Source organism: Ruditapes philippinarum, unplaced genomic scaffold, assembly GCF_026571515.1.
Source record: "Ruditapes philippinarum isolate M1 unplaced genomic scaffold, ASM2657151v2 ctg120_1_1_1_1, whole genome shotgun sequence".
NCBI lineage: Eukaryota > Metazoa > Mollusca > Bivalvia > Venerida > Veneridae > Ruditapes > Ruditapes philippinarum.
Window position 1 is genome coordinate 380,384 of NW_026860913.1, and position 10,884 is coordinate 391,267.

General features: G+C 31.4%; 1 protein-coding gene across 1 annotated transcript; it reads left to right on the forward strand.

Moving 5' to 3' along the window:
• The first annotated feature begins 1,726 nt into the window (after positions 1-1,726).
• LOC132713906 (uncharacterized) lies at positions 1,727-10,607 on the forward strand. The gene is made up of 6 exons (XM_060696616.1): positions 1,727-1,962; positions 3,615-4,179; positions 6,433-6,648; positions 7,536-7,630; positions 8,615-8,740; positions 10,261-10,607. The coding sequence occupies exons 1-6, from the start codon at positions 1,954-1,956 to the stop codon at positions 10,315-10,317; spliced, it is 1,068 nt and encodes a 355-aa protein (XP_060552599.1). The 5' UTR covers positions 1,727-1,953; the 3' UTR covers positions 10,318-10,607.
• The last annotated feature ends 277 nt before the right edge of the window (positions 10,608-10,884 follow it).

A 10,884-nucleotide genomic window follows, 5' to 3' on the forward strand; every position in this document is an offset into this window, starting at 1 on the left:
ATATTTTGTTGAAAAAATTGTTTTTTTACACTGTTTAAAAATTTTTGTGAACATATTTTTATGTTTAATCTCTTATGATTCTTATGGAATGGCTATATACACTATTTTATACAATGTTGTTTTTGGATTAGACCGAAATAATTATATAAATTATTTCAAAGATTCAACTGTATTGCATTAAAATATTTATTATACTAAGCGACATATGTTGCTATTTTTCAATGTGACATAAATATATACAATAAATGTCATATATTTGAATTTGTTAAAGAAAACTGTCCATAATTTATCACGTCGAGTAATGTATAAAATATATTTTGCCTTGATTTAGCTCATTAATAGAGAATATCGAATGAGTTTAGGTTTGTTATCAAATGAGTTTAGGTTTGTTATTGAATTGAAATTGGTCAAATAACAATTAGCTACTTTTAACGAGATAGCCGCCGTTGCTCCAGTGCTTCATTTCCCAAATTCGGCGTAACCCCATAAAAATGGTCTCAATGCATTCTTGTTAAATCTGCTTAATCTGCTAAATTAAGAGTAATATGACACAAGTAGACTGGAAAATGTCTTTGGTACATCGAATATAAAAAATCATAAAGTTCAAGGTACGTTAATGTATTTAAAGATATAAAAAAAAACCTGAAAATCGCCATTAATACGCTAGTCAGGTCGTCATTTTCACAAATGATCTTGAAAAATAAACATTTTCATGGAAATATTTTTGATGAGGTTTAAAGTATAATGTCTTAGTAACCGTATGCGAGAATTCATTTCTTCCAATTTGGTGAACAATAAAAATATTGGTCTATTTACATATCGCAGTGCTCGTTTTTGCCACTTAATTGCACAATTCTGCGTTACTTTGCACAATTCCTGCGTTATTTGAACAAACCTGCATTACTGGATATGCACGGTGATTAATGGCTTTAAATGTTCATAAATTATATAATACTGAGCCATTGTAGTAACGCTCCATTCCTTGAGTTCATTTTTTATTAATAACTGCGAGTTTAATCAAGTAATGTTTTAAAGATCATGTTTGTTGTAATTTAGGTTATTACCACCTTTAAGTGAAATTTTACATGTATATAATTATGCTTATAAAACAATTTTCAAACATCGAAGAATGTGTAAAAAAATGTTCTGCAAACATTTGTCCACATTATTTGTAATCATTAAAATATATGCAATCACTTCCTATTGAAAATAATTTGACTTACACTTTATAGAAAATAAATGTCTAATTTCCTCCCTTTATTAACATGAAATGTAAATTCGGTAATACCTTTACAAATTATGATTTTTGGAGCTTAAAATATTGATAAATCTTCATTTAAGCATTATGTTTATAATATAAAACCATAAAAAATTGAGATACAGGATCTTTAATTGGTAGAAATTTGCATAGGGAAACTAGGACAATTTTCACCGCAATCGTGACTAAAGCCCCCATACCCATTTTCAATATACTGTACAATAAAATTCATGTGTAAATGTTCATTAAACATATTAAAACAATTTCATAAATCTTGAGTTCTATTTTTTACATCGCTATAAAACGTGTTTTTAATTTTTTTAAAACCCTACTTTCATACATACTTACTGCTTCTTATCTACTTTTTATTTAAAGTTATACATTAACACATGTTTTTATCATTATACGACAGTATTTATTTTTCAACCCGTTATCAATGTATGTCAATCGAACTTATACAACATGTGCTGGTTCTTAAAATGAAATATTGATTTAACTAATAATCTGATTTAGTTTCGAATGTACGAAAAAGGACATTAGGTGTAGGGTTTTGTTTGTCATTAGGCGTGACGCAAAATAAAAATAAATCCCAGGGAAATTTAATTTTAAGTTAGCAGAAACCGGAAGCTATTACACAACTACATGTATTAAATGAGGAATAAAATGATCAGCATAAACAAACCATATCTTCAGAGATGGCCGCCGTAAGTTTTTATTTTAATTTCTAGCATGTATATTGTATATATACATTTTTTTATTTATTTGCTTTTCGTTTTCGTTTTAAAAATAGAGGATATTTAAATAGACTGAAAAAAAAAACCCATCTAAGATTTTTGTTTTAAATTGGATGTGGAGATAGAATGAAAGTTGCGTGGCATTAAACAAAGTACGAGCTTGTATATATAGCACAATATTTGTAATGATTTTTTTATGCTTTCTTGTATAATTTTTTATCATATTTCCACTATGTCTTATGCACTCGAGTCACTCATTGTACGACTTTACATACTGAACTTAATAAAATGAAAAAATTGCATTTTCAAAATGATGAAATTGAATAATTATAAAAAGAAAAATGCTGGAAATGCTAGAAATGAAACACATACATTATCATCTCGTGTTTCATACACTTACAACTAAGCCATTAAGCAGTATATATGTTAAAGTTTCGAGATGTATACTTTCATTAAAATGTTAAGCTTAAATCATAAAAAATCACGGAAACAAACGAATAACCTCCCGGAAATAAATGAGTCTTAGTGCAATATTGCCACACTGCATTAAGTTACATGTACGTAAACACTTTTTTATTAAACAATGTTATCGGTCTAATATGCATAAACAGTTCTATAATTTGCTTTCAGATAAAAGGAATCTAGGACATATTGAGATTCGATCATTAAAATAGTCGATGTTGTACTTTCTCTTTCGAAGTGAGCATATTTGTCTTGGAAATGATGCCAAAAATGACGTCACGCACGGTCACATAGTATTGCTACACTGAATACATTGTAGATTATTTAAATAATGTTTAAAATAATTGGGCTAACTGAGAAATGATGAACTATTTGTTAATGTTTCTATATTAATTATTGAAACACTATTTTCACAGTAACCATGCCTTTGATACAAGTCAAGGTCATAGTTCCCCTACTTGGCCCTGCTTGGGGGCATTTGTCTGTTTCCAACGGCGGTTCTTGTCTCTTTCACATATGGTGTTATAGTTGATCAGCAAATATGAACATATATTTTTATCGATGCTCAATTTTGAGATCCATGTGGATTCATCCGCCGCCGCCGCCTCCGCCGCCCCAACACACTCCCCACTGTGCTCAATTACTTTTACCCGATCAGTACAGTGAATTTAAGAGCGGAACATCGATATGTTTTGGGAAAGTGTGTCTAATGGAGCTATTCGAAAATACGTATGCTGTTTCAAGCAGGCTGCCTTGTCCAACGACATACCAGACCCCCCCCCCCCCAAAAAAAAAAAAAAAAAAAAAAAAAAAAAAAAACAAACCCCACCCACCTTCTCCGAGAAAAAAACAACATACATAACAAACAAGCAAAATCGAAACCAAGAACCCACATCAATAGCAGTAAAGTAAACTGTTAATGCTTTCACATGAAGCCACAAGATTTGAAAATAAGTTTTCTCATTTTTAGGTATTCTTGTAATTGTCTCCGGTGTAATTGAAATATTTTAAGTTACATGTAGTACATATAAAGTGGACATTGTAAGCTCTTAAAACAAAACGTCAAAACTCATCCTCGGGCATCTGGAAGATTATTCTCACCTCACATTTGAAATTGATGTTTTTATAGCATGATAATACCTATACTTGTATATCTTCAGCAATTATACGGGATTCCTACACGCTTATATAACCTTTCCTCTAAACTAAAACAAGATCATGATGTGCAAGAACGCATTCTGAAAATTGCACGGAAAGCCAAAGAGGCGGGAAATGCATTTAAGTCTGTTATTTTATATGACGGTCATGCTGTTCTGTTACAAAAGACACTACTTTTAACGACTACAGCTAGTGCAATAAATATTTCTGACATGCAAGGCGCTTTAAGCGCTGCAACATTGGCGTTGACTGATACACGAACACATGTCGTCTGCTTACAAGCGGACATGCATCACGTGATTGAAATATGTAGAGAGCGAAGAGTAGAATACGAGACAAAACTGGACAACATTTTATCAACAATAACAAACATGTGGGAGGAAATAGACAGTACCGAGGTTATTATAACACAGTTAGAAGATGACGCATCGGCGTTAAATATCAAGGCAGTGGACCTGTGGGATAAAGCAGACAAAGTGAAGAAAAAAGCAAAGGAGAAAAGAAAGAACGTAGAAACAACAGGTTTGGTTGGGGGAATTGTTGGACTTGCTCTAGCTCCTTTTACAGGTATGACCTATCTTAGAATATAATTTAAGAGGCATTTCTGTAGTAATATCTATCTACAAATAATGCAGAACGGAACAAATATCTTATGCTTTTCATATGGGATAATAAAATGTTTATTTGTGTACTTTTGACTCTGCTTACTCTTTCAGACTTCTCAAAGGTTTTTGCTCATTGCTTTTATAGCTAACTCTGTTTTCTACACACTACTAGTATTCCAGGTTTTTCCTTAAAAGTAAACATAATACTTATATAAAAATACTTATATAAATAAAAACAAATCGTCATAGAGATTTTAAATCTATACATATCTATATATACAATATATTTCCACTTTACATGCAATATTTCATGCATTTAATGATATGGATTTACAAATAACAGATTTTTGAAACAATACTGTATAGAGTTAGCGGCGAACATTGTGATTTCGACGACAATGTGATTACATAAAAAATCTTAATCGACATGTAGGCTGTATTTTTGTTATATGCCCGAAAGAATTTCGGGCATATTATGTTATACCCCCTGGCGTCCGTCCATCTGTCTGTACGTCTGCCCGTCCCTCCGTTAGCAATTTGGTTTCCGGAGCATAACTTAAGTTCGATTAGACCCTGATTATTCGAATAAGGTAGAAGACACTAATTTATTTTGGGGTCACAAGGTCATAGGTTAAGGTCACTATTACCTTAAAACTGAAAACAATTTTCAGAGCATAACTAAAGATCCATTTAGCCCACAGTGTTCAAACTTCATAGGATGATTGTCCATATTAGGTAAAATACCCCTATCAATTTTGGGGTCACAAAGTCAAACGTCAAGGTCAATATTATTTTAAAACTAAAAACAGTTACCGGAGCATAACTGAAGTTCCCTTTGGCCCACAATATTCAAACTTCATAGGATTATTGTCCATACTAGGTTGAAGACCCCTGTTGATTTTGAGGTCACAATGTCAAAGGTCGAGGTCACTATAACCTTAAAATTGAAAACAGTTTCCGGATCATAACTAATGTTTCAATTGGCTCACAGTGTTCAAACTTCATAGGATGATTGTCCATTTGAGCTAAACACTCCTATTGATTTTGGGGTTACAATGTCACTATTACCTTAAAACTGAAAACAGTTTCAGGCGCATAACATAAGTTCCATTTGGCCGACAATATTCAAACTTCATAGGAGGATTGCTATTTGTAGGAGATAATACTTTATTAAATTCCCATGTCTTACAAATGCTTCATCTTTACTAAAAAAAAAAAACACTTTCGGGCATATAATGTTCCGCCTAGCGGTGCTCTTATTTTTTTATTTCGCTCCTGGTCAAAAGCTGTTGCAATCGTTCTTATTTCATTAAAGTTTGTCAATATTATCTGTGAATAACTTTTTCTGTTCCCTAATCTTTATGATTCGTAACACACTTTCCGACGTCATTCACTTGGTCACAATTCCGTTATGAAGTATAGTTCTGATCGTCCAGCTCTAAAATCGCCTCCAAATCTCGTTACATCTTTTGACAAACGCTCTTTCCATTTCTAAACCATACATATTCAAATCGTACTTCCCTGTTGCCTTCTTTTCATTTTGTTTGTCTCATTTGATAAGAATTCAAAGATTAACTGTATTATATTCAATTGTTCTGAACATAATTACGCATTTTTTGTGTGTTTACATTTTCATTGCAAGTGCGTATTGCTATAACACGTTGATGTATGAAATCAAAAGTTTAAATGAACTAAATTAAATACACCCGTCAGCGATTGGCAGTTAATTGCATATTTTTAAAAAGACCAAGATTTGTAGACGAATATCATCCATATTTTGACGTGCGACGGTAGGCAAAATTGTCAGGAAAGTGTACTAGGTTTAATACTAAATTTATTGGACGAATAAAATCACAATTGCGAGCCTCTGGCGAGCATAATATTGCTTTAGTCACCGAGTTCAATAGATATAATAATGAATCGGCACGAATATCATATTCTGTTTATCACATTATATTAAAATAAGAACGGTAAACTGTTAAAAAGAGTGATTTTCCATTGACGCGTCTCTTGTATAACGCTAGCATTAGCGCGCTTTAATGTTATGTTTGAAACGTTATATAACGCAAATGACGTCACGTCAAAGTGTTATTACACAAATGATATATCGCTTTTATTAAATGGCTTTATTACACTCCCGCGCCACAGTTTATGTGATAAATAATGATACTAGTATGTGAACTTTTCGGACATCCCTAGTATTATTATCGTATAGGTGGAGCGAGTTTGGCGTTAGCGACGGCTGCAACAGGGATCAGTGCCGCAGTAAACTTACCACAGGCAAGTGAATATGAAAAGTCTTCAGAGAGTTTACGTCAAGATGCAGACAGAAAGAAAGAAAAAGTTGATGAGCTGAAATCACATAAATCAGATTTGATGAAGAGGAGAGCTAAACTTCAAAGAGAAATAGATTCGGTACAATCCAAAACTAGTAAGTGTTTTATATGTTGTTATAATAAAAGATATTTTCGCTAGTCAATTTCGACGTTTTTCTGCTGATAGTTATCCTGTATTTATATCTACTTTATATGTAGCTTCTGTTATAAAAGCCGGAAAACTGATAAAAAAATCCGATGTGTTTGATAGAAATATATAAATTGGCAACTTGTCTGAAATAAAACGATTTCGTCTACGCTTTAATAGTACAGTACTTTGATCTTAACGCGTTTTATTAATTTATTTTTTTAACGGTATAACAATGTTCAAACGTAAATTTGTTTATATTTTCATCTAATAAGGTATAAAATTTTAACCCTTTACCTGTCAGAACCGGAAGTAATTAGCCTTTGTCATCAGTATAAAGCCTAACAACTTCCGTAAATTCTGAACCCAGGCACTATACTCATACTGTTGCTAGCTCTATTCTGTTTTTCGAACTTAAAAATTTAAAGGCCCATTATGCCCCAGCAATATTTGTTGGGGTACTTTTTAAAAGATTTTATAGTAATGTAGATCCCAAAAAGTTAGGTACTGGCAAATTACCTGAACCTCCTTTTTCTTCTGCTTCGTTTTTTAATAAGTACAGTTATAGTGTTTAAGCACTTTGTTTGGAATTCAAAACGCTACTTTGTTTACATTTTGCTCCATTGATAACAACTAATTTCTCATTTAGCGGAATTTTCTTACGGTAACAAACATCTTACATGCTCATAAACTAGTATATAAATGATATACTAGTAACCTTCATGTTTGCCTTTTTGGAAGAAGTGAAAATTGATTTGTTTCCGAGTTTAATGTGCCTTTAAATGGATTATTCAAATAAATCACACAAATTAATCAGGTGATTGGTTAACAATATTTGATATAATTATCATACAGAATGCATGGCTGATGCCGCTGTTGTATTACAGCAGGTCACAACTTTCCTTCTCCCAACAATCAATCTCATTGATCAACTTCTTCAAGCTTTCCAGGTAAGTATTTTATTATATTCCAAGTTTAATGATGAGGGTATAGTAGATATGGACTAACACCTTTCCTTTTTACACTCAAATTCAAGGGACAATCATGAAGCAGTTTTAAAAAGTACATGAATCATCTTAGTAGCTTCTAGACAATATTGAACGCTTCAGATTGTATCAGTGGTTGAGTTCAGTTATATTACCTGTATAACTGTTTTCGCTGTTTTCATTCCGGCTTACCGTCCACGAACAGGCTCAATCAAACCGTTTTGTGCGTTCTTTATTAGGGATTCCTTTATACTCTATCTTAATAATTAATTATCTTTAAAGATGTACTATGCTCATCATTTATTAAAATATTTCTATTGCATAAATCTGTTTAAATCAAGAATATTCTTACCATATAAATATGCCTAATCTGAATTAGGGAAAGCACAAATTGTGTATGGGAAGCTGCATTACCTACTACGGGTCAAGTTAAGTTGGTAATTTCTTTAAAAAAAACCTGGCAGTTTTTTTAATGACACTGTATATTTATACTGTATCTACCTATAATGTTTAGAGTTTAAAACTCCAAATATATATACGCTGTGTGTACTCAAAAACATGTTTATTTTACATTATACTAAAAGAGTGTGTAGAAAATATCAATGTTTCTAAATATCAGATTTGAGAATAATACATCTTTAGTGATGAATTTCGATTACTTGTATGCCTATTTTTATACCCAGTCTGTTCGAAAATTAATTTCATCAAATACTATATTAAATGTACGATATCATGAAATTATTTCATTAAGCCTATCCTGCAAGTATAAAGAGGATAGGCTAATATATAAATCATTGTGGCAAATCAATTCATTGTTTAACTGTTAAATAGTAAGCTCTTAAGTATATGAAGTGCAATACATGTATATAATACAGCAATGGCGATTGCGACTTTACTTGGTAACATACACTTATCTTTTATTTACATAATTATCCTCAACAAACAAAGGGAATGGAATCAGCAATTAAAGAAGTATTACTTCAAAATGATTCGTTTGAAATCATGCAGAGAGCTTTTGGAAACGAACTGGAGTGCCAGGGGAAATACCCAACAAAGTACTTGAATCAGCTGAAGGTTATATACATTTTCATATTTTTTTTCAACAAAGTGGTACCTTTAAAAATGTGAAATTTGGTTCAGTAACGCCATATACATTTGTTTGGACAAGCACATAAATATAGCAGTTTAATCCATTGCATTAGCATATCACAGTTAGTCAAGTTAAGAAATATATTATGTTCCATCATATCGGTATAGCGGTGTCTATTACTATACTGTACATTAAACGTTCCACAACTTGATATATTTAGGTCAGTCGATATGACTATATTGATTATCTCCCAAAAAAATCGCACAATATGTAAAGTTCGCTTTCAGTAACCCAAATTGTTTGGACAATACACATTTATATACAGATTTGTTCCATTTTATTAGATAACTGCAGTTCATTATGTTAAAAAATTATATTCTATGTAAAGCTTTAGTGCGGTGGATGTGTCATAACTCGATATACAGGTCGAGCGATAAGACCATAGCAATTATCTCCCGTGCACAATCAAATTGTTAAATAAATGCTTTAAATATTACTATTGTCAAAATGGTGTATGCAGTCTGTAAATATGTATGTAAAATTCACACTTTCGTTATCAACATGATTTAAATTCAGTATTCAATTGAGAAAGATTTTAATCTGTCAAATTATCTACTTCACTAGTGATAAATCTAATCTAAATGAAGTCAGTTCAATTGGATTTTGTCACACTTTATTATTCTTTTAAATCTTATGTTGCATATAAACTTTTGACACATACGACGAAAATATTAATTATTATAAACATGTACGTCATGTAAAAGGTGCATATATGTTTTCATTTCCTATGTAAAATGTGCTACTGTAATGCGTGTATGGGATCATATGTCAACTTAATATTGATGCACGTTTGCCATATTATATATATTTTGCATATTGTACCACATGGGTCTTTGACCTTCTGGGAAAAGATAAATAAACTTGTTAAACTTGTTATAAAACTTTGAAAAAATTGATTACCGTATTTACCCTTTAAAGTGTTTGAAGCTATGTCTCTTGTATATTGAGCATAAAGTTATTGTTTAAACTTTGGAAAGAATACTTTCAATATACGTGTATAAAAGACATGTATGCGGTGAATCGCGCATGTGTCAAATCATTGCTGTATCAAGTCCCTTATTTAAAAATAGCATTATGATATTTCGTCTGGAATATTTATTCTTGCTATGTACAATATTCATGGATGTTAAATAACAGAGACACTATTTATAACAACCCTTTCGAGAACCAATAATAAGCTTATAAAATCTTTCATAAATTTTAGAAAAAAATGTTCATTACATATAGCGTTATACAGATCTATTACATATTTTGATTATCAGATCTATCCTTCTATTACATTTAGGAGTTAATATAATTACATTACTAAAAGACCTTTCAATTACTTTTTCGTCATTCCTATGTCACTAATATTAAGTAAAAAATAAAAACTGCAGCTCAGAAATTAAAAATCAAATATGCTCTTGTGTGATTGTTTAATTTGTGTGACTTATTTATTTTTCAGGAGAAATGGAATATGTTAGAAGAGATATTGATACAGCATGGCGCGCAGACAACATAAAATTGCTTTAAAGACAGTGATAGATTAATGGCGCCCTAAATGAATGGTCTTTCAATAAAAAAAAAATAAAAGAAAAAAACATTTTAAAGTATAGAAGGTTATTAACATATTTGATTTTGAGTCAATGCTGTTTACTAGAAAATGTTCTGTTTATTTCTTGAGATGAATAAGTAAAATAATCATGGTGGCTGATTAACACCATCACTACATCGCTATTTTTTGTCAAAAAAAATCAATAGTAAACAGAAGTGAAAAGACAAACGTTTAACAAAAAACTAGACTAAAAACAAGATATGAAATGTGTTTTGCTTGTTATTTCTCGTATCTTTGCATTTTCGAATGTTTTTTTCCCTTCGCATTGTCGTGTTTTTGCATTGTTGCATTGAATTTTGTCTTTCGCATACACTTGTGAAGGTATATTATGGTAAGCCATATACCACTGTTGGACCGTATTTGGTACAAAAACGAATATGGTACAAATGTACCATATTCGGTCGAATATGGTACAAATGTACCATATTCGGACCGAATATGGTACAATTTTCGACCGAATATGGTACAAACATT